The following is a 23,809-nucleotide window of genomic DNA, read 5'->3' as shown; positions in this document are numbered from 1 at the left end:
CCACCTGTTCTAAAGCATCCAGAGCTCTTGCAACACAGGGTGTGTACCCCTCAGATGAAGCTCTCTAGCAGCTGGAAAGGTGGATACCCTTCAGGCAGGTGTAGTCTGTCTCTTTCCGTAAGTCACATAAGCAGCACCTCCTCTACTGGCTGCCTGGTTCCTTTGCATTGAAGGGTTCTGAAGTTCACATGCACTCTTCTGCTTGAGTTCTGCATCCCTTTAGCTTGCAGCCCTTGGGCTGACCCAAGTTCTTTGGCCTAGATTTGCAACCCAGTGATAGTGACTGTGGGATGCCCTTGGAAAGCCCCAGGAAGCATTTTCCAAAGGGCCATGTGCTTTCCTTCAAGACTGAATCACAGAGACGAAGGAGTGTCCCTTTAGGTTTCTTCCAAAAGCTTTAAGATCAGTTAAAAAGAAAGTCTTCTGGCTGCTCTGAGACCAGCACACACATCTCCCAGAGCTGTATGGGGGTGGAAGGTGGATCCTGTGGATTTGTACCTTATTCCCCCCACCACATACATTTGGGGCTTCCAGCCTCTTCCCTCAGGTGCTTTACAGATCTGGTCACCACCTTTTGGCTCTGCTCCCCCACTTCTAAGCTGAGTGTCCATGGCAAAAAAAAAAAAAAAAAAGGAAGGGCATGATTGTGGACTCAGGACATCCCCAGGACCCCTCAGGGCAGCCCACCCAAACCTTGTCATTCAGAATGATTATAAAGGTAAATATAACATTGAGGAAAATAAGCATAATAAATAGATAAAGAAGCCAAAGCAACTCTCAGTTTGCAGCCAGCCTATCTTTAACACCTCTCTGACATTTTCTAATCTCTCTTTCTAACCACTGTCTGCTGCTAATACTAGGAGCTAGACTTCAATGGATTGTTATGTTTCCTTGTTCTTGTGACTGCTCGCTTTTAATTTGTGCAATGGATAAGCACTTTTTTCTCATTTATTTGTAGACATTAAAGCTATTTTAGAAAGAGAACATTTTTAATCATTTGCATATATATTCAGCTGGGTGCTTTCTCTCTCTGAGTATCTTCATTCTTTTCTTTACCTGCCCAACTGTGGGGCTTTTCGGTTCATGAGTCTGTCAGAAAGATTTACTGAAATAACATACACAAAGCATTTTGTAAAATGCCACACACTATGAAATATATAGATGGCCAATTCTGGATGCTCTCTAACACTACAGAATATTACTGTTTGTTAAGTCTCTACCTTTAAGATACTACATTGCTTCCAAAAGAGATTTTCACAGCAATGTTTTAATAATAAGGCCTAAAGGGAAAGTTTTACAATGCAGAAATGAGCCCCTTGGAGGAAAAAGTGTTCAGTTTGAATGGCCAGGTGTGTGTGCCTGGGTCAGGCTGCTTGTTGCAGGTGTGCCTGACCTGCAACCAGCAGCCACCTACAGTCATAGCCTTGGGCATGCATTCCCAACAAGGAAACCCTGGCTAACTTCAGAGAGCACCACAGATTAAAGAAACACCTTGGTTTTTTGGCATTTCCCCTGAAGGAGTGGACTTAAAGCCAGGCTCGGGGAATGCTCCAGGCAGAAGCACTTACTAAATAACGGTGCAGCACTGAAATCAAGGGGAGCCAGGTCAGCCTTTCCTCCCTGCTGTGTTCAGGTCAGCCTTTCAGGCTTGCTTAATTGATCCCCAGCTGCTGAGACTAGACTAGCCTGGACTCTTAGGTCTGAACAAAGACTCAGCACTGAGAAGACAGATAAAAGTGCAAGTGGAAGATGCTCCCTGAGGAAGTAGCAGTGAAAGGACCAAAAACTGTATTCCTTCATTCAAATGGGCCACCCACATGCCTCTGTTCTTTTTCCCTGCAGCCTCAGAAGCACTGGCTTCATGCCTGGTCCAGTTAGTGTCATGTGGCTCCAGGGGAAGATTTGGAGAGAATGCAAATAGCTCTGTTGGCTTCACACCCTGTAAATATGGAGTATATTCTACAAGATTCTACAAGAATGTTAGCTCATTCTGTGTGACAGCTGAGATATTCAGACTGCTGATATTCTGCTCCAGGGTACCAGAAAGTCAATGTGATGTAATTAGGTGCCCAGGTGCAAGCTGTCTTCCTGGGTCTGGGGACTTCTGGGTGGATGGCCTCAGGATCAGATGCCCACAGGTCTTCTGGAGGGTGCTGGGAGACAGTGCCTCATGGCATGGCTCTCTTTCTCACAGTTTTCCTAAGCCCTCTCTCCCAGCTTCCACAGAAGAGGTCACTTTACCAGGGGAAGAGCAGGGGGCTCCTACGTTTCTGAGAGTCTCAGGTTGGGTTGTTAGAAGCAGACCCTAAGATGAAGGGACATTTGCAAGTGATATGTTGAGTTTTTATCCAGGAGAAACTTGTATGGGAGAGGGAAGGAACTAGTTCACACAGGGGAAGCAGTTCCAGGAAGATTGATTTCAAAGTCCTCACCTCCAGTCTGCTCTTGCAGGGAATCTCTGAGTGTCCATTTAGTTCACAGTTGTCTATAATGGGAGACAGAGCTGGACTTTTTCACTCTGCACCTGGCCTTCATGGGCAGGACAACCCCAAGAAGCTGGATCCCCAGGGACTTCCAGCAATCTGCCAGAGTTGGCAAAAGAGACCCTGAAGCCCTGTTTGTAGGGCTCAGGCTACATGAGACCATGGGGGCTCCAATATCATGTGATTAGAGTCCTTATAATAGCAGCAAGGGACACCAGGAATATTCATCCACACACAGAGGAAAGGCTGTGAGGACCCAGCAAGAAGATACCTATCTGCAGCCCCAGAAGAAAAGGCCTCACAAGAAACACCAGCACCTTGACCATGGACTCCCCAGAGTTCAGACTGTGAGAAAACACATGTCTGCTGTCTCAGCCACAGGTGGTAGCATTTCATCATGGCAGCCCTAGCAGACTCAGGTGTTTTCAGAGGGGCACAGAGAAGGCCAGGGATTGAGAAGCAATCTGGCAAGGAGCAGTGTCCATCTCCCTGGGTGATTCACTGGCTGTCTTTTTGATTATGTTAAGGAGAAGTGTAAATGTTGGCCTATTTAATTAATTAATTTATTTCTGGCAGACTTTCTATTTAAATTCCACCTCTGCCTCTTATTTGCTAGGTTTGAAATTTTTACTGAATGTGCTTCAGTTTCCCCACATGTAAAACTGCTCTACTTCCAATGGTTGCTGGGAGGGTTACATGTAAATCTCAACCACCTGCAAATCAAGTTAGCTCAACTTAAGATTTCTTTTCTTTTTGGTGGTTCTAGGGGTTGAACTCAGGGTCTCACACTTGCTAGGCAGACACTGTACCATTTGAGCCACTCCACCAGCACTTTTTGTGTTGGTCATTTTTTGAGATAGGGTCTTGCTTTATGCCCAGGCTATTGTGAACTGGGATCCTCCCATTTGTGCTTCCCTGCAGAGCTGGAATGGTGGGGTTATGGCACCATGCCCAGTCATTAGTTAAGATGAAGTCCTGTGAACTTTTTGGCTGGACTGGCCTCCAATTTTGATCCTCCTGACCTCCACCTCACAAGTAGCTAGGCTTGAGCCGTGACACTTGGCCTAAGATTTTTTTGACTTTACAATTGTGCAAAAGTTATATATGCTCAGTGGGAATTGTGATTTGAATTTTGATCTTTTCCCAGGGTAGTTAAATGAGGTTGTTAGTCTCTGGAGATGCAGAGTAGCAGCAGTGAGCTGAGGCTCCCAGTCAGCCACAAGATCACAGGAGTATGAACAACTCACAATGTGCTATCAACAGCATCTTTTGGGTGTTGTGTTTTGTGTTTTTGCATCTGGTCATGTCTGAGATATGCACAGCTGAGCACGTATATGATATACTCCATAGTTGACTGCAAAATAGGCTTTGTGGTAGATGATTTTGCCTGACTATAGGCTAAGGTATGTGTTCTGAATGTGCTTAAGGTAGGCAAGGGTCAGCTCTGTTGTCCACTCAGTTGGATGTATTAAATGGGGTTATTGTGCATGATAGAGCCCACTGTAGGCTGAGGAGCATTCGCACATGCAAAGCTTTAGGGAGGGTGACTGGCACAGAGCGGGCACTTCTCGTGTCAGCTCTCATTATTCCTTCCCCTCCCACTCTCCATGTGCTGATCCCCATGAGGTGTTCTTCCTGCAGGTGCTGAGCTCGTATTTGGGACAGACTCCCTGTATCTCTTTCTTGAGTTTCCTGAAACGACTCCTGGCCATAGACTGTTAGCATGGTTGCTGGCAAGCATGGCACCCTTGATAGATATTTGTTGACTAAGTGAACCTGGGCAAGGGGAGGAGTCTGGGTTGTTTCACAGATGAAAATGGTCCAAGAACTTTTTAGCAGTAAGAGGACTTTTTGGGCTGAGCAGTCATTAGATTAACTTAGTGGTGATCACATTTTACCGGGAGCAAATCTTCTCTTTCCTCACTAACTATTGCAGGTGGGATGGTGTTTCCTTATCCCTGATTTTGGGCTGGACCATGCCCCTGACTTTGACCAATGGATATCAGTGGACTGGGCATAGCTGCAGTCTGGGGTGAGTGCTAAGTTGGTGTGAGGATGGAAAATTCAGAGGAGATGCTGCCCTCCCAGGATGGGCTGGGGACCAAACACACCTGGATCACATAACCTGAATCAGACACACCTGAGTCAGCAAGCAAAACATCCTAGAGCTTGGAGCAAGACCCTGCTACCTCCCACCTTGAAACTGTCTCATGCCTGAGTTCCCCATGGTGGGGCCAAATGAGACTGATCTTCTATTCCAGGAGCAGGAGTGATGCTTCTAGTTGTAAATCACTGAAAATTGGGATAGTTTTGTTTTAAAAAATGTAGAATTGTGGTGGCAAAACTGGCATCCCTATTAAAACACCTTCTCAAACCAAGTCAATAATTCCCAAGTGGAGAGACAAGGGAGAAAGAGGGTCTGTAACTAGAGATTTTGTGTCCCAACTGACATCACTCAAATTTTGTTTTTTGCTGTGGTCATGAAAAACAGACCAACCAAGTTCAGAGCAGGCACCACCAACTCACCTGTGCTAGACACAACAGAATTGTGCTAGTGAGAATTACAAAGGGATGTTTTTTCTTGCACGTCATATTCTGCCAAACACGGACACCTGGTGCCCATTTGTGGTCCTTGTTTGAAACTAAAGGACCAGTCTGAAAGCATCAGGAACAGGCCTGTTTGATCACTGGCTGTCTGCTGGTTCCACATCTGATCTTCTAACATCTCCTGGTATTCAAGGTCACATTCCAAGAGACTTCAGGGGTGACTTAGCCGTGGGGTGAGAGCCAGGGACACACTTGGAAACTGAGTTTGTACATCTAAGTATCCTTTTTAGTCAGGCTTGGAGTGGGTTTGGACCCACCTGGGGAAGCTGAGTGTCACACAAATGTCCCTGTGTGACCGTCCTTTCATGGGTTCAGCTGCTTTACTCCTTCAAAGCTGTTTGTGCCATCTTAGGAATCCTGTTTTATGAGCCAGAATTTGAGGATGTGACTGTGATCTGAAAATGTAGCTGCAGCTTCCCTAGCTCAAGTGGGCAACTCACCTAATTGCAGAGGCTCAGGAGGGGCACTGAAAGGGCCAAAGGTAAGGAGCACACCACTCTGAGCCCATCTAAATGTCACCACGGTCAGGGATAGCTCTCAGCGTCCTACTGAGAGGCTCCTGCAGGCAGCCACAAATCACAAAATTGGGGGAGCTGGGAGCCAAAAGGGTCCTCAGATAACTGGCTGAAACAAACTTGTCCTTGAAGCAACAATACCTGTCACAAATATCCTGCAGAGAGCTTTCTGCTTCTGCTAGGCCCAGCCAGGGAGAGTGGCCCCATTGTCCCTGCTGCATCATCCAGGGGAAAAATCTTCCTAAGCCTCCTCAGCTATATGGAAGACATCTCAGGATGGGACTGTGGACAGTGCAACAGCTGACCTGAGCCTGGATCCCTAGATGTCCTCACCCAGCACTGCAGTGACTCAGGACAGGATCCTGCAAGAAGACTGGCAAGTTTTAGTTCAAACCCAAATTCCTAGAACCTGGGACTATGCCATCTCACAAGGCAAGGGACTCTGTTGATAAGATCAAGGGTTTTCACTCTTGGGGATATACCCAAAAGACTGTGACACAGGTTACTCCAGAGGCACCTGCACACCCATGTTTATTGAGGCACTATTCACAATAGCCAAGTTATGGAAACAGCCAAGATGCCCCACCACTGACAAATGGATCAAGAAAATGTGGTATCTATACACAATGGAATTTTAAGCAGCCATGAAGAAGAACGAAATGTTATCATTCGCTGGTAAATGGATGGAATTGGAGAACATCATTCTGAGTGAGGTTAGCCTGGCCCAAAAGACCAAAAATCGTATGTTCTCCCTCATATGCGGACATTAGATCAAGGGCAAACACAACAAGGGGATTGGACTTTGAGCACATGATAAAAGCGAGAGCACACAAGGGAGGGGTGAGTATAGATAAGACACCTAAAAAACTAGCTAGCATTTGTTGCCCTCAATGCAGAGAAACTAGAACAGGTACCTTAAAAGCAACTGAGGCCAATAGGAGAAGGAGACCAGGAACTAGAGAAAAGGTTAGATCAAAAAGAATTAACCTAGAAGGTAACACCCACGCACAGGAAATCAATGTGAGTCAATGCCCTGTATAGCTATCCTTATCTCAACCAGCAAAAACCCTTGTTCCTTCCTATTATTGCTTATACTCTCTCTACAACAAAATTAGAAATAAGGGCAAAATAGTTTCTGCTGGGTATTGAGGGGGTGGGGGGGAGAGGGAGGGGGCGGAGTGGGTGGTGAGGGAGGGGTTGGGGGCAGGGGGGTGAAATGACCCAAGCCTTGTATGCACACATGAATAAATAAAAAAAGATCAAGGGTTTTGAGATGGAGACATTATCCGGGATCATCCAGGCTGATCCAATAGGACGGTAGGGTAAAAGTGGAAGTAGGACTACAATGAACCAAACCCAGCACAAGAATAAAAAAGACACACACACACACAGTGAAAATAGGAGGCAGGAGAGTTTGAGAAGTGGTGATGGAGCAGAGGTCAGGGAAACACAGCCTAAGAAATGTCTTCTTTGGCTTTGGCTAGGGGTTGCTCTGAGACAGGGAAGAACAGCCACAAACCAAAGAATGGAATAGGGAGCTCAGAAGACAAGGAGACCAGTTCTCCCCTGGACCCCCAGAGGGAATGCAGCCCTGCAAACACCTGGATTGTGTTTCAGTGAAGTCCATTTTGGCTTCTGAGCTCCAGAACTATGAGGCTATACATTTGGATTGTTTCAAGCCACTGAATTTATGATTAATTCTTCACAGTCATCTAATTCTTTTGGCTAATCCATAGGCAGGGAAGGATAACTGAGGCAGTGGCTCCCCATTGTCAGAGGCTCCCTCCTTCCCCAAGGTTCTGCTATGGAGCATGCTTTCCAAAGTGCATCTGGTGGAACCCTGCACTTACAGGGTGTCTGGACAAGCATGTGTGGCAACACTTCTCATTTTGTATTTACTACAATGTATTTTTAGAAAATAATAAGAGTACCTTAAATGAAGGATTTTAAGGGTATTATTTCTAAAAATGAATCAAATGTTAAAAATCAAAGCAAAGTAATATTGATTTTAAAATACCTCTGCAGTGGTCAGGGTGGACCACAATGCTGTGTGATTTTAGATTAAGAGACACTGTTGCTGAGAGTCCCCTGTGGTCCCATGCTCCTAGCTAGTTCTGTCATCTCTGGTGATGCTCTCTGGATAGATTTCTACTCTTAATTAAGCTATGACCATCAGCTTTGGTGCATTCACTGATAGAAGGTAGCAACATAAAGTCTTCCTTTTAACCAAGTGACTTAAGCTAGATTAAAAAAAAGACAAATTGATATGAAAATTAGGGTAAGAAATAGCTAAGGAAAGGTCATATTCAACTATCAGCCTGTCATTCATGTCCCTCTATTATGTGGCTTTGGTCTGTTTTTCTGGCAGATCCCAGAATGTCTGTCTATACCAACTCAAGGCAACTTCCTCCCTGCTTCTCTGTAGAAGGTCTCCCAGCTTCTCAGGCCTATTCCCTCACAGGGCATCTCTCAAGCCTCATGCCAACCTTTATTCTGCATATCAATTTTGATCCTTAAAGGAATATCGAGACAGTTTCTGCAGAAAGCCCTCACCAACGTGGAGCTGCTGGCTTGGTGCAGTATGTAGTGTTCTGAAACAGACCCCAGTGGTTCCCACCACCTGTAATTCACACCCTTTGTAATGTCCTCCCTCTTGTATGGCCAGATTGACTTCTATCACATGGCAAGTGGGAAGAGTGTCTGACGTCACTTGTAAGATGGGGTAGAGGCACACTGTGGCTTCCGTGTGCTAGCATCCTTTCTCTCTCTCTCTCTCTCTTCTGTGCTTGCCCTGGTGGAGAAAGATGCAGGATGAGGAGCTAAGGCCCTCAGTCTGTAATCCTTTAGAAGCTGACCCCCATGATTGGAGGCCCGTCTCCAGTTGGCCTTCGGATGAGACCTCAGACTCTGACCAACACCTGGATTGTAGGCTCCTGTGAGACATGGAAGCAGAGGGTCCTGGTAAGATGTGCCCTCTGACTCACCAAAACCATAAGGTAATAAAAGGCTATTGTTTGAAACTTTGAAGTTGGTTGTAACTTGTTATACAGTAATAGGTAACAAGTCGACCTGCCCTTTGCCCTAGAGGGAAAGGGAAGTGAGCTTTCCTTCTCCTGTGTTGCCTAAAGCCTTTCTGTGAGCTGCAGTCATAGGCAGTATTCCAGATTCTTGAAGACAGGGCTTGGCTCTGACTCAGTGGGCATGGGGAAGAGCCTCTTACAATGCTTTCTAAAGATCCAAGTGTGCAGGAGGGGATGTGCTTCAGTGCTATGTGATAACCAGGCCATCTGACAACAAACAGCCCTGAGCTATGGTGTTTGCCAATTTCTATGGTGTAAATACTGCTGCTATGGTTGAGAGAGCTTCTGTGACGTCCTGGCTGTCACAAGCTCATACAAGTTCTTGACACTGATGATACAGTTCAGCCATAATCTTTGGCCTCTTCTGAAAAGATAAAATTCACCTTTCAAGACATCACTTAGGGAAACTCAGAGTAGGTCGGGTATATTCAGTCCTTCCCCCACCCTACCCCCACACACCTGCTTATGGCCAGACTGAGTCCAACTCATGGCAGAAAACCAGTCTGGAATCTGAAAGGAATTCAACACTAGAATCAACTCTTAGCAATTCCGAAGGACCAACCCAAGGAAGTCATCCACAATGTTCACCTTCCAGCAAACACACTGGCCTCAGAGTGGGACTCTCAGGAACCCCAGAACAAACTGAGTTTCTGGTGAGGCACTCTTCAGAAACTGTCCCCCTTGTGAATTCTCATTCTGCTTCTGACTCAAAGAACTATTTATGTATATTCATTCATGCTTTAATTAACACGTTCACTTGTGTAGTCAGCAATGATCTTGAGGGTTAGACTTTATGTGAATTCAATTCAGGAGATTTAATTTGGCCTCTGATCACCCTTTTAACCAGGACACAAGCACACATTTCTTTCTGACCATGTTTTCACAAGGTCAAAGATTCAGACACTCGCTGGGTGCTAGTGGCTCTTGCCTGTAATCCTAGCTACTTCAGAGGCCAGAGATTGGGAGGATTGCAGTTTAAGGCCATTCTGAGGAAATAATTTGAGAGGCCCCCATCTCTAAAATAATCAGAGCAAAATGGACTGAAGGTGTGGCTCAAATAGATCACCTGCCTTGCAAATGTGAAGCCCTGAGTTCAAATCCCACTCCCACTGAAAAAAAAATTCAGACACTCACCCCCAGCCCCACCTCAACTTCATCCCCAGATGTGCTTTACATCCCTTCTGGTGTCGAGATGGTGATGGCTGCTGTTGGAACCCATGAGCTGTTCAGGACACCAGATGCTTACCTGGCTGCCTATTAAAGGAATAGCTGGGAGGGGGTCTGTGCTAAAGAACAGGAGTTTAGAGACAAAGTAGATCAGTGGACGTGTGTGTGTGTGTGTGTGTGTGTGTGTGTGTGTGTGTGAGTTTCTGATGTTCACTTAAGCAAACGTGTCCAGTAATGTAATACTTCTTGCCTAAATACTAACCTCTTCAGGAAAACACAGGGACAGAATATACCAGAGCCCTGCAAAGTTATCATGCTGCTCGATGTTAAGTAGTCAACTGTGTACCCTGCACGCATGTATTCAAATATCCTAGTGACCACCATTAAGAAATACAATTAATGCCTATTAATCAGAAACAAAAAGGAAATGTAGACATTAATGGTGCCAACTTTACTGAATTTGATTAGGTTAACTTGTGAATGAATTAGGGAAACTGACTTGTCAGTATGGCTTATTGAGCTAATCACAACTTGAAAGGTTCAGACTAGCAGCAGAAATACTAAACTTAGAAGATTTTTAAAAATAGAATAAGGACATTCTGTGTCATTCAGGTTTGTAATTATTGTCCTCTTTTCACTAAACAGTATCATCCAAGGTAACATATGCACTGGGTAAGTTTTATTCCATTTAGAAAGCATTCAATATCAATCTGAATTTATTTTAAAAGAAATATTTGAATGGCCTTGAGTCTTGGCTCTTGGCTTAGATGGTAAAGCACTGGCCTAGTAAGTGCAAGGTCCTGAGTTCCATACCTAGTACTAAAAACAGAAAAGAAAAGAAATCTTGGGAAGTAACCAGGAGCCAATGGCTCACACCTATAATCCTAGCTGCTTGGGAGGCTAAGATTGGGAGGATGCCAGTTCCAGGAAAGCCTGGCAAAAATGTGAGACCCTATTTCCAAAACAGCCAGAGCACAAAGGGCTGGAGGAGTGGCTCAAGTGGCAGAGCCTGTTCAAACACCAGTACCAATTCCTCACCCTCAAAAGAAACATTTGCATTCATACCGAATGCCGCTAGCTCAATTCACACGAGGTCATCATTACCTTGCAGAGTTTATACACAGTAGATAGTGATGTTTCCACATTTGTAGTAATAAGAAAAAAATCCCTCCATTAGCAATTTCTACAAAAAGATGAAACATAATATTCATATTAAAAAGATCACCTTAATTTTCTCTTTTTCCAAAGAAGTGGAGAGAAGACTTTTTGTAGAGGAGAGTTTAATACTCAGTGTTGTCTGTGAGAATAAAAGTTGAAAGCAAACTCAGTGCAAAAAATCAGGATGTTCTTCACACTATGCTGAATGTATAAGACAGAATATCATGACACCTTTAAAATTGTTTTTAAGAAAAATTTAAAGTCAGGAATGTTTCCAATATCAAACAAAAGGATATTAAAATTTCATGTGTATGCCACAATTCTAAACTTGTAAAACAAATAAATGTAGTGCACATCTACTGTACATGGAAGCTTATATAAGTTCATGACCCTGGAGGGAAAGGAATCTGCCTGTTAGCCATGGGTCCTCCTCAGGTGGGAGGGATACTGATATATGATTGTTTTCCTTTTCTTCAAATAAGCATGTTTTACAAATGTTCTGAAATGAGTACGTGCTGTTTTTAGACTCAGTTATTTGAAGTAATAACCCACAATGTCTACAGGTCTCATCTTATCATTGCCCAGCAGTCACCCCTTTTCTCTAAAATCCTTCTAAAGAAGACTAAATCTAACCTTTCTATACCACAGTCCTCTGATGATCTAGGCAGGGCACAACCCCAAGGAAGAGAGTTCAGATGACAGAGCAAACACAATGTCACTCTGCTCCAAAGCCAGAACACCACCACTAGGGAACCTGTTGGCTGTCTGGCCCATGAAGACAGACAGATGGAACCACTGCAGATATGTGGCCTTAAGCTTACTGGCTTGGCTTTCCCAGCTGGGCTAGCAGCGGTCAAGGGCAAGGCTAAGCTGAGCCTCTGAGGAAGGGCTGGGTGAGGAGCAGATGTCCAGGAGAGGGGCTGCTTACCTGTTGCGCACTCCAGGGCCCAGGCGCTGGCAGGCCACAGAGGTGGTGGTGTGTTTCCCGCCATTCCCCACCTCCTGCTTCACGTCCCACTGCCGGGGTTCACTGGTTTGCGCGGTCAGGATGTTCACACCTTTCTTCACCTTGGCTCTGTGGATGGAGACGGACAAGAGGGAATCACGGCATTAGAAAAGCTGCCAAGAAGCCCTAAGCTGGATTCTCAAAGTACACAGGAGGTGGCCACGCTAGGCGCAGGGAGAACAGAAGGGAGTGGGGGCACTGCAAACCAGGGCGTCATGAGCTTTCTGTCCTGTTCTAGGATGAAGGAAAGGACCTGGATTTCCTTATATCAAGAGGGGGCATAGTGAAGTGAGGATTTGGGGACACACTGCCTGGGTTAACCATCCTCAGCCTGGGGTGTCTGTATCTTTCCAGGGTTGTTCAGCTATGTCTGGGGGACATTTTGGGTTGTCACAACTGGGGCACTGGGTGTGTTGTCATCCAGTTGGGAGAGGCAGGGATGCAACTGAACATCCCAAAGCCCCCCACCAGCCCAAAGTGGTGACAGTGCCAGGGTTGAGAAGCCTGGTCTAGGGGTACACCTGAGTGTCACTGATTTCTGGCTGTGTGACTTTGGGTAACTCATAACCTCTCTGTGCCCCACTTTACTCCTGTTAAAAAGAAGGGATACAAATAACCTCTATTATATATCTGCCTTTGCACTCAAACATGTCAACAGCAGGGAACACGCATGTAACACGTGTTAGCTATTGTCAGCACTCTCCAGGGCAGTGACAGCCTGCTCAATGTGACTTGCCTGGTTCATACTCCACAAAGGCCAGCTGAATCCAGGGCTTTCTTGGAAGCCACAGAGCCCTTCTCCGTGCTGTCATATCCCACACCACTCATCTTCTCTGGACCTCACTTTTCTCATCAATCAGCAGAGGAGAAAAAAAGAGGATTGAGCACAACCATGTGTGCCCCCAAATCTTCCTTAGAGGATTGCCGTTGTGTGTAAAAGCCTAAGCCCATAAGGCAGAGAAGAGATGCTGCCCCAGAAACAGACCTGTGGAGCTGGAGGAGTTTCTGCACTACAGGAAAACACGTTAGCAGGACTTAACACTGAGTCTTATGCTGTCGTGAGGAGCTCTGAGAGCCTGCACACTGTGCAGCAAATGCCCCAGGATCACGACATGGTGTCCCAGGCAAATCAAAGTGGGAATGAATGAAGAATAAAATAAAGAGGATTCCAGCTACATCTGTTTATGTAGCAGTCACATGCAAATAAACTTCTTTTTTCTATGCAACAGAATGACTGTCCAAACTTTATATCTGGCCTGGGGGAACAAGAACAGGCACCATATTGAAAATGGAAGGGTCATGTAACCCTACATATTCTAAGCTTTGGGATTCCTAGGTTTTTTTCTCTTCCAGGTTGGACTGTCACCTTCCAGGAATAATACAGGATTCTAGAGGTCTCCACTACCCTAAACACCAAATCCAAAGTTACTGACATTGGGGTCACTTGAAACAGCCATCAGATCCCCTCTTCGTGAGGCTGTGATCAGCCAGGGCCACCCATGGGCTTGAGTGGCTAACAGCAAGTAGCTGCCTGCCCTCTTGTACTAGCAAACAAACAAGAACTGTTAGACACAGAGAGATGTCTGTTCAAGAGATAAAGACCCAAACAGGCAAACAGAGAGGCTAGACCTAAAGGAAATGGAGTTTGTGCAGAAAAGAAGATAGTTCAAGACAGGACACTCACTCACCTCTGTGGAGAGAAGAGAAGATATTGCCATTGTGAAGTGAAGACAGAACACACAGAGAGGAAAAACAAGCTCTTCAAAAAAATGTTGTATCATACATGCAGAGTCAGAGGGATGGTTGATAGATAAAAGGGGAGGACATCTCCAGGAGATTAAGACAAAGGGATGGAAAATGTGGAGAAAGACCAACGTTGAGAGTGACTTCAAAGCTCATTGTGTGAGTAACAGAAAAAACATCACTCTGTATCATTAATGATACAAAGTGGATGATACAGAATAATAATAATAATAATTTAATAATATTATATTATTAATAATAATAATTAATGATACAGAATGTACATTAATGATACATGAGTGATACAATTCAGGAAAATGTCCCCAAATGGCAGGACAAGAGTTTTCAGTCTAGACTGGAAGAGCCCATGAGGCAATGAGCACTTTGTATGAAATAGGACCACGCTGAGGCACAGTCAGTGGATGTCAGAACACACAAAGCCACACAGTTATTGGTTGTCAGAACATGGAGCACGCAGTGACCCAGAGAGAAAGGGTAATGGGTAGATGCATGGATTCAGATCGCCTTGTGGAAACTAGAAGGTAGTGATAAATGTCTTGACTGTTCAAACAGAAGAGATTTCTAACACAGGATTCTGTATCCAGCCTCATGAATTCCATGTTTCTACACATTTGAGTTCTCAGAACTTTACTCCATGCTTGGGAAACTACTTGGGACACACTCCATCCAACCATAGCAGGAGCCCTAGAAGGAGTTGTGAGACGGGGGGAAGATGGCCCGAGGCAGTGGAAGGGGATGGTGCCCGGGGGTGATGAAGGGCGCAGGACGCCTGTAGAGACTTTCACAGAAACTTGAGGTTTCCCTCACATATGTGATGTGAACAAATATTTCACAAGAAGACTTAGATAACTAGTGAGAAGTCTGAGTATGAACAAGAGCTAAATTCTCAGAACATCAAGAAGGATAAACCCACCTCAGTTTTCAATTCCAAAGATAAGAAATCATGCCAAAAAGAACAGTAATCAGAATTTTACACTTGGTTTTATTGTGATCCACACATGTACTTATAAGAAACACTGAATATTAATCTAGAAAAATATGCTCGGTACCCGGATAGAAAAGTGATATAGATTTATCCTCCACAGCAGGAAATTTGTGGTTCCTGCCTACATTTAGGAAATATTAACACCAGAATATCATTTAGTGATACAGAAGAAAATATGAGATGGGGAATTTTGCCTTGTAGCAGTAGCAAAACAGAGCTGAATATACAGCATTATTTTGTAATAACTTTGGTTTTGAAATAGTTTAAGAGTTTGAGATTAATGAAAGCTGCAAAAATACAGAGTTCCTTTTATGTTTTCCCCAGCCTCCAGCTCCGCCCCCAGTGCCCCTGTGGTAATACTGAAGCTGGAGGATTGAGAGCCTCCACTCAGCCTTGCTGGCTTAGGCGTTCAGCTGGAAGGAGGGTCGGTGTTCTGGGTTCTTGTCTCACAAAGCTGAAGGGTGAACTTCACGGACAGTGAGAGATTGAGTAAAGCAGAGAGTTTATTGAGATAGAAAAGCATACAGTGGTGGTGGGGGGGGGTAGAGCCCCCCGAATTGGGCAAGGGGTTCCAAGACAGAGTGCCCAAGAAGTGACATGGTCTGAAGTTTTTAACCATTTTCTCAAGCTCTATGCAAATTAGGTGTGCAGAAAGCAGCATTCTGGTTGGCTGTGCCTGCAATGTTCTCATTGGGTGTGTCCTAATCCTCACTCTGGTCCTTCCCTTTTCCTCTCACCCTTTAAGGTCACAGGGAGGTCATAGTGGAGGGTTCCAGGGACCCTTATCTGAGTATCACACATAATCATCGCTCAATGTCAACACACTGTTGTCAAATACATTTGGGATGGTACTGGACCTCAGTACAAGCCTTATGCACAGTTCACATATTTTCCCTTTGGAATCAATTTCTGTGAAGTCATCTCCCTTGCATGGAGTCTGGTACCCACACCACAATTAAGACAGGGGTTCCATGGCCACAAAGAAGCTCCCTCGTGACACCCTTCCTAGTCACCCTGCCCCACCCTCTCCCTGACAAACACTGACATGTTCTCTGTCATTAAAGTTGTCAGTTCACATACAGTTTTGCCAGCAAACTATGCAGAACTATCCAAAGTTTTAGACCACGTGAAAAGTTATGTTTTATGAAAGCAATCACTTAAAAAAACCACATGTGCACACACAGGCCACCCCCACACACCCCTGCTGACATCCCAACAGAAGGAGATACACCATAATGAGTTGTTAAAAGGCTTCACAAACCTGAGAATGTGATTGCCAGCTTGTCGCCATGAGGGAACTGGGGGCCGGAGGTGGTGACAAACCACATCTCCTCCTGCCAAGCTTAGGGGAGGAGCCCCCAGGGAATCAAGAGCACCTCTGAGCCACAGCGGCCACCTTCTCTTTGGAAGCACACCTGAGTCTCACGGTGAAATGTTTGCTAAGAACCCTGCTATCCCCGGATGCAAGAACATTAGGAAGCTCGCACTTGCTGGACAGCATCTAAAGACACATTAGCTCGGGGAAGCCCCCATCATTCCTAACACGGGGAAGCCAACATCTCACTGTACTGACGGCGTGGACACCTGCTCCCTCTCTTGCTTGAAATAAAGACCTTCTGCAGTGGGCTTTGTTGCATTTGGATTTTGCTCAAGATTCCAGGTTTCATGGAAGCTACAGGTTGTTCTTTCTGCGTAATCTTAGGTCACAGAAACCAGAAGTTCTCTTCAGCTGGACAGTGGTTGGCTTCATCTCCAAAGTGTGGGAGAGTGCCACGGGTGTGGGAGGATGGCCAAGCATTCATTCAGAAGGCTGTTGGTGTTGAATGGAGTTTTTTTTATGTGAAAAATGGGTGTTTCTGTTGCTTCAAGGAAGCAACTGGGACTAGTTTTGCAACTAGAACTGGCATTGACAAGGCTGTAGAATGAAACCCTCAGTCTTAAGGATACCTGGCTTCTGGGTCAGGAGGAGAGGCAAGTTGGCCAGTGGCTCCATGAGAGGCCTTTTCTCAGCATGGATGCACGATGGGAAGGACAGTGGGCTGGGACCAGCAGCCCAGCTGCAGCCATGCCCCAAGGGTCTCTTTCATTATCTGCTCCCCATGTAGAGAGTAGCCAGGTTGTGTGGTCCCCAATTTGTGGGAGTGCTGTTGATGGTCACTGTGGAGAAGGTTTTGTGTTCAGAGACACTGAACAGGGCTGAAGGACACTGGTGCTATTGTTTTTTCATTTGTCACATCAGAATTGAGCATCTGCTGTTCTCATTGCCATGCTGGATACCTCAGTCCTGAACCAGGTATGGGTCAAGCCTGGTGGCTTCCAGCTCCATCTGCACAGGGCTTGTGACATCTACATAACATGTTTACAACTGATACTCCTCTTGGTGGCTAAAAACAACAATGGCTCAGTTGTAGTACAGGGATGATTAAGTGTTCCACAGAAAAGTATGTGTTTGCAGTTAAGACTAATTTCTATCCTCAGAGTCATCTCTCTGGTCATTTACCGCCTCCCTGTGACGTGTTCCTTCTAGAAGTGTTTGGGGTCTGCTGGAATGTGTGAGCACCTGAGTGGGAAGAGGAAATTTTAGGTTCCATTTGGTCTCTGGTCCCTGTAAAGTTGTCTGCTGAGGACCTGAATCTAAAACTCAGAGTGTTACAGAGGAAAACAATGTAGCCTGTCTGGCATTGAACACCCCACCTTATTAGCTAGATTGGAGTCATAAACCCCGACACTGAGGAATGTGACTTTAGATGGAGGTGGGTCTTTATGGGGAAAACCAAGATGAATTGAGGTCATTGTGTGGGCTGATCCAAAGTAACTGGTGTCCTTGTGCAGGACAAGTTGGAGGCAGACATCATACAGGGACAATCCATAAGAGTGTGCTGGGGACCCTGCCATTTGCCAAGAAGGAAGGCCTGGGTGGCATATCCCTTTTACTGCCCCAGAGAAAAGCCCTTGCCAATACCTCAGTCTCACTTCTGGGCTCCAGAACTGGGAGAAAAATTCTGGGTTACAGCCACTCATCTGTGATACTTTGTTGCAGTAGCCAGGCAAACTGATACACTTGCCAGCCTAAAAGGAACAAAGTAAGCTATGACTAAGCCTGGCCCCCAGGGAGAGCTGTCTAGAGAAGTCCTTACATGACACAGAAAACAACAGTGGTGTTTCAGGGCCTTCAGCACATCCATCTAAGCTCTCACGAGGTTGGCTCAGGCTTTGTGATGGGGACACCTCCTTCTTGCTCCATATTCATAGTGGCACCTGCAGCTGAGAAGTGAGGGTGGGAGGGTCCTAGGCAGGTTGGAAGAGGGTCTGCTAGTTTTCAGGATTTCAAGTCAGGGAGAGGATTGGATGCTTCTAAAATCTGAAGGCACAGGTGTCACTCTTGTGAGCTTGGTAAGTCATCCTGGTCACACTTGGTGGTCACAGGCTGATGTTGCTCATGGAAGTTAGATACATGCAGAATATCCACAGTGTCACTATTCAAGTTCTATCCTGAACATTCTCTGTCTTTGTAAGACTGGCTTATTTCAATTAATGTGATCTCCAGTTCCATCTATTTTTTTCAGCAAACAACGTAATTTTATTCTTCTTAATAGCTGACTATACCAAATTGGTATATATATACCAATTTTCTTTACCCATTCACCTGTTGATGGGCACCTAGGCTGATTCTGTAACTTGGCTATTGTAAATGGTGCTGCAATAAACACATCTGTGCAGGTGTTTCTATGGTAAGATGACTTTGACTCTATGGGGCGTGTACCCAGGAGTGGTGGGGTAAGATCACAAGGTAGGTCTATTTTTAAGTTTTGAGGAACCCTCCACACTGATTTCCATACTGGCTGCACTAATTTACATCCCCACCAACAGTTCATAAGGATCCTCTTGTCTCCACCTCCTTGCCAGCAATTGTTACCATTTGTTTTCTTGGCGATAGCTATTCTGATGAGGTGGGATCTACCACTGAGGTGAAATCTCAATGGCAACCTCTTTAATGGCAGCTCATGGAAACTCTGAGGTGAAAACTGGAGCTGAGGAGGAGGAACAGAGCTTCTTTTTCCTCTGATTCTTTTGGTTCCCAGCAATAGGTCACCCCCTCTACTGCAGAAGTTAGTACAAGGGACACTCATTCACAAGACAAGCATGGATTCTTTGCTTTCACTCCTAGAAACATCTTCTCTCCCCTCCCACACCTCTGCCATGTCCTCTTTCTTTAAACTTCAGGCTGATAAGCATAAACCAGTGGTGTGTTGGATGGTCAGTGTTTAGGAATTTTGCAAGGTAGTTATTAAGCACAGCAATTATTCAAATGCAAATCCTATTTACTTATAATAAAACACAACTCATCACTTATGGATCACATTTTTCTATTACCCAGGCTTTTGAGGTTGTGTATGTCTGTGTGTCTGTCTGAAGGAATTATTAAGTATTTAAGTATTACTTGACACCCTTTCCTGGCTCTTTACTCAGTGGTTTCACAGTGATAACCTGCATTAGCAATGGGGAGGGGATTTACCCCCAGCAATGTCAGGAACTACAAATGGTGGTCATTTGCTCCCAAGAGCCCCCTGCTGGAAATTACCAGCACAGCACTGGGGAAGGGTAACTGGAGGGTGTTAGAAGGGGGTGATTTACATGGGAAGATATTTCCTACACCACACATGGCAATCACTGCTCTGATCTCATCAAATCCCCAGTGTCTAACTATGCATGCTGAAAAATTCCCATTTGCATATTCCCTGACCCTCTGATCCAGTTTCTGTCCTTCTTTCTCCTACCTCTGCCCTTGGAGGGTGACCTCTAAAAGCAAAACCACTCTGGTATCCCTTCCCTTCAAGGTCCAGTAGACTTTGGCCAAATACCACATTAAAGGATGGGTGGAAAGATGTTTTTAAATACAATCATTTTGCCATTATCACACCTATCAAAAAACAATCATCCTGTACTCTGAGAATTTCCTAATTATTTCAAAGATAATGTTTATATAATTAGTTTCAACTCATCATAATCCAAACCAGGTTCACACATAGCATGGGGATGTCATGTTCTCACCCCCTCTTTGTTTTCCCCTATTAATGGTGTCTTTCCACTTCTTTATGGAATTAATAGTTTTGAAACTCTAAGTCATTTGTCACATAGAATATCTACATTATGGATTTATCTGCTTGCATTCTATTCTTTCAATTGTCACTGACTTTCTTCCTGTGTCCTCAGGGATTCCTTTTAAACAAAGATCGAGAAACGTGGTGAGATGATTTATGGGTAGGCTGGAATGCTTGTGGGTGGTGCCTGTGTGCAAAGTGCAGATTGGGTCAACCTGCACCCAAACATTTCCAGATAAATTGTTCTTAATGGGAATGGTACTGCACTGGATGAGGGCTGTACAGAGCAAGGTGAAGTGATGCATGGCTCTGGGCCCCCTTTGGAATGACAGTGAGAAGCTGTTCAGTTCTGGACAGGGTGAAAATGCAAAGCAAGTCCTTAACTTTGAAACTAAGATCCCAGCAGAGTTCCAGCAGTTTACTGCAACTCTTCTTGAGCCAGTACGTCTGTCCATGGTGCCCTAAGTACAACACTGTCCATGGTGCGTGTCACAGAGGAGTCCTCATGCCACCCTGTTTTAAATGATCTGCCCTGCACCTCTCTGAGCTGTGCTCTGAGGCATGGTTCCCACCTTGGGAATCCTGGAGTGATTTGCTCTCTGGGTGACATTTGGAAATGACTGGAGATAATTTGGCTGTCGTGACTAGGAGGTTAGTGGTAGAGGCTGGGTTGTGGCTAAACATCCTATATTGTACAGGACAGCCCCTCTCCAGACACAAATAACAACCTGTCCCTGAATGTCAATGGTATTGAGGCTGAGAAACCTGGCACAAGGGCAAAGTAAAGACAGCCCAGCCCAACCAGTCTGGCAAGTGGGAGAAGCCACCATGCAGTCACCAGAATGATTCCATGTGCCCCCAAAAGGGCCCCTTAAGCACTGCTACTCTGAGGCCACAAGGATGGGCTCCAGCAGGTGAAGAGTACAGAGTTTTTATGGTCTAACTTTGTCAGTTTGAAAGTATGTCCCGGCACAAAGTTAATCTAATTATGGTAGAGTGGGCACAGGGTCGGGGGGCTGCGTTGTGCTGTGGTCTCAGTGAGTTTCATCGTGGAAACAATGATGAGCTTGGATTCAGAATCACAAATGTTTGTTTGTGTCTGAATGCTGGCCAGAAGAAAACCAAATGGAGTCTTTTCTGTTACCCTGACTTTTTAGGTTCTGTGGCAGTGAGGAAATTGGCTGAGTCAGGTCCATCCATGCTGCCATTGTGAGAGGCTCACCAATAACTATGACAGCAATGATGGCTAACACGTGGTGTTCTAATGCCAGTCAAGCTCTCTGCTAAGTCTGCCATGTGTTACATTTTTTGAATTACTGACAACTCCACTGAGTAGATTCCCTTACTATGCTCTTCTTTTAAACAGGTGAGAAAGAAAGGACACAGAGTGACCAAGGAACTTGCTGAAGATTGCACAGTGAGCAAGCAGCAGTATGGTGGGCTCACACACAGCCCATCCTTAGTGTCACAAAAGGGGTCCCTCCTGTTTGTTAGCAAAGGGATGGCTGGTCCAGAAGCAAGTGCTGGCTTGATGACATTGTCCTGGTTTCTGGGCTTTTCCTTCTACGGGAGGGAAAAGCATCCAGGGTACACACACACACACACACACACACACACACACACACACATACACAAACTGCTAACTTGAGAGGCAATCACTGCTCTTTGGTCAAGAGTTTCCAGTGCAAAAGAATGTATTAATAATAAACACCAGAAAGGGCAAAAGAGCCATCCATCAAACTCTTAATGCTTCTACAAGTAACTTCTAGCAAGTACCTGCAGCTTCCTTGGGAGCCAAGATGGCTGGGCAGGAGGAGCTGGGGTAGGGGAAGGACAACCTGGTGCAGCTGGTGCATGAATATTTGATGAGGCTGACACACTAACTCACCCGTGATGGGAGCGCCAAGCCTCTCTGAGTACTACTTTCCCCAGCAAGGCAGCAAAAAGTCTCCCATAATAACCCTAAGAACGGGATAAGAAATGGCAGGCTAGCACCATGTCTTGCCATGCTTTAGACCCTCCAGTGTCCCAGGGAGCCATCTTTCTGTCACCCTTAGCATGCTGGGGTGCACTTCAGGACACAGCAACTCCCCCAACTGCTTTCTGATTCTCTCACACACTTCTCAGCTGCATTACAGTGTCCTCCGAAAAGTGACTAGAGAGAAGAGGGCTGTGATGCCTTTTTCTGGCATTGATGGCAGTCAGGCAATTGGTGTGGGGATTAAAAGTATGTGCTTGCTTTTGGGACCACCTGCTGGGTTCAAGTCCTGGCTCTACCAAGTTGTAAGTCCTTTTGACCCTGGTTCATTCACTCAAGGCTCAGCCTGGTCTGTTTTCCCACCTACTTCTTGGATCTCATTCATGACAAGTCAGCTGTGCATGGGTCCCATCCCTGAGCTTTGTTCTGGCTGACCCTTTCCTGAAGGCCTCGCTCTGATATTTGCCTAGCTGGTGTTTCCACCACCCTCTCGGTCTTATGGAAGTCCATGCAGTGTGGGATCATCTTCTCCTCCCTGGGCTCTCTCTTCATTTTTCTCCAGTGTCTTCTCACTGGCCCAACACACACTTTGATTAGTGTTGCTGTGTCTCTCTCACTAGAATGTAAATTTTATCAGAGTAAGCATGCTATGACTGCTTGTTTGTGTCTCCTCCAAATTCTTCCCTCAAGGTGATGCTATTAAGAGGTGGTGCCTTTGGGGTGACTAAGTCATGAGGGTGAAGCCCCCATGAGTAGGATTAGTGCCCTTATTAAAAAAAAAGGTCTCAGAGAGCCATTTTGCCCCTTCCACCATATGGGGACGTACAAGAAGGTGCCATCTAGGAAGCAGGAAGCAGCCCTTCCCAGACACCAAATCTACTGATGCCTTGACCTTGGATTCCACCCTGCAGATCTGTGATGGTTTAGGTTCTGTATCTTGTTGGTTACTAGCTTACAATGTTTTGTTAAAACAGCCCTAATGGATGAAGACACTGCTCCCAGCTCCTTCATACACTGCAGTGTTTCTAGACCTAGAACAGTGCTTGGCTCATGGAGGCACTTATAAAACATTTGTGAGCAGATCTCAACATTCACTTGCCAAGTGGTTGTTCTTTGACTGCCTTTAGACTTAGTTTCTGATTCACAGTGGAGAGACCAGAGTCCTTTCTGCAGGAGCTAACTCTGCATGGACAGCATTCTGGTGGAATGTCTGTTTTCTGCTCTGAGGTAGGTACAAAGAGCCACTATCCCAGCCTGTGAGCTCATCCAAGTGGGCTGCCCTGCTGTGAAGACAAATGAGACTTTTCTGATGAGTGGGCAGTGGCCATGGCACACATAGGCATCCCAGGAGCTCCAGTGTCCCTGAGGGAGGCTTCTTCAGGTCCTCAGGGAACCTGTTCACACATCAAATGGAACCCCTCTCATGAGCCTGGGTCACTGAGAGGTGTCATCTGAGACAGAACGAGAAGGCAGCTGGGCTTAGGAACCTTCATCCCTGATTCTAGCACTGCACAGGAGTCACATGTCTCTTGCAAATTCAGTCACCATTGGGTGTCACTGACAATGAGCACTTGTTACTGATCAGTAAAGCTGTGAGCTTCACAGAGTCAGCTGAAGAAGCGGTTAAGAGAGGGACATTTGGTGATCTGGAGGAAAGCTGTGTGGAGGGTGTAGGTGCTGGGGGAAGTCTCCATGGTAAGCTTTGGTTTTGTCTCAGGAAAGCCATGGCTTTTAGTGCCCAAATCTCTCACCATCACCTGAGCATGGAAAAAGAAAGAAAGGAAAGGAAGGAAGAGAATGGGAGAGGAGGGAAGGGAAAAGAAAATAAGGAAGAGGAGGGAAGGGGAGGGGAAGGAGAGGGAAATGGAGGGAGGGAAGGAAGAAGAAGGAAGGGAAAAGAAGGACAAAGGGAAGGAGGAAAGGGAAAGGAAGGGAAAGGAATGAAGGAAGGAAGGAAGAAGGGA

General features: G+C 45.6%; 1 protein-coding gene across 1 annotated transcript in view; it reads right to left on the bottom strand.

The window, feature by feature from the left end:
- Tmem132c (transmembrane protein 132C) overlaps positions 1 to 23,809 on the bottom strand; it is a 293,754-nt gene that overhangs the window by 84,247 nt on the left and 185,698 nt on the right. The window contains exon 3 of the mRNA XM_074060522.1: positions 11,939 to 12,085. Within this exon, the coding sequence (XP_073916623.1) occupies positions 11,939 to 12,085 (147 nt within the window). The remainder of the gene's footprint in view (positions 1 to 11,938; positions 12,086 to 23,809) is intronic.

This window comes from Castor canadensis, chromosome 18 (genome assembly GCF_047511655.1).
Source record: "Castor canadensis chromosome 18, mCasCan1.hap1v2, whole genome shotgun sequence".
Lineage (NCBI taxonomy): Eukaryota > Metazoa > Chordata > Mammalia > Rodentia > Castoridae > Castor > Castor canadensis.
This window is presented reverse-complemented; position numbering and strand designations above follow the sequence as displayed.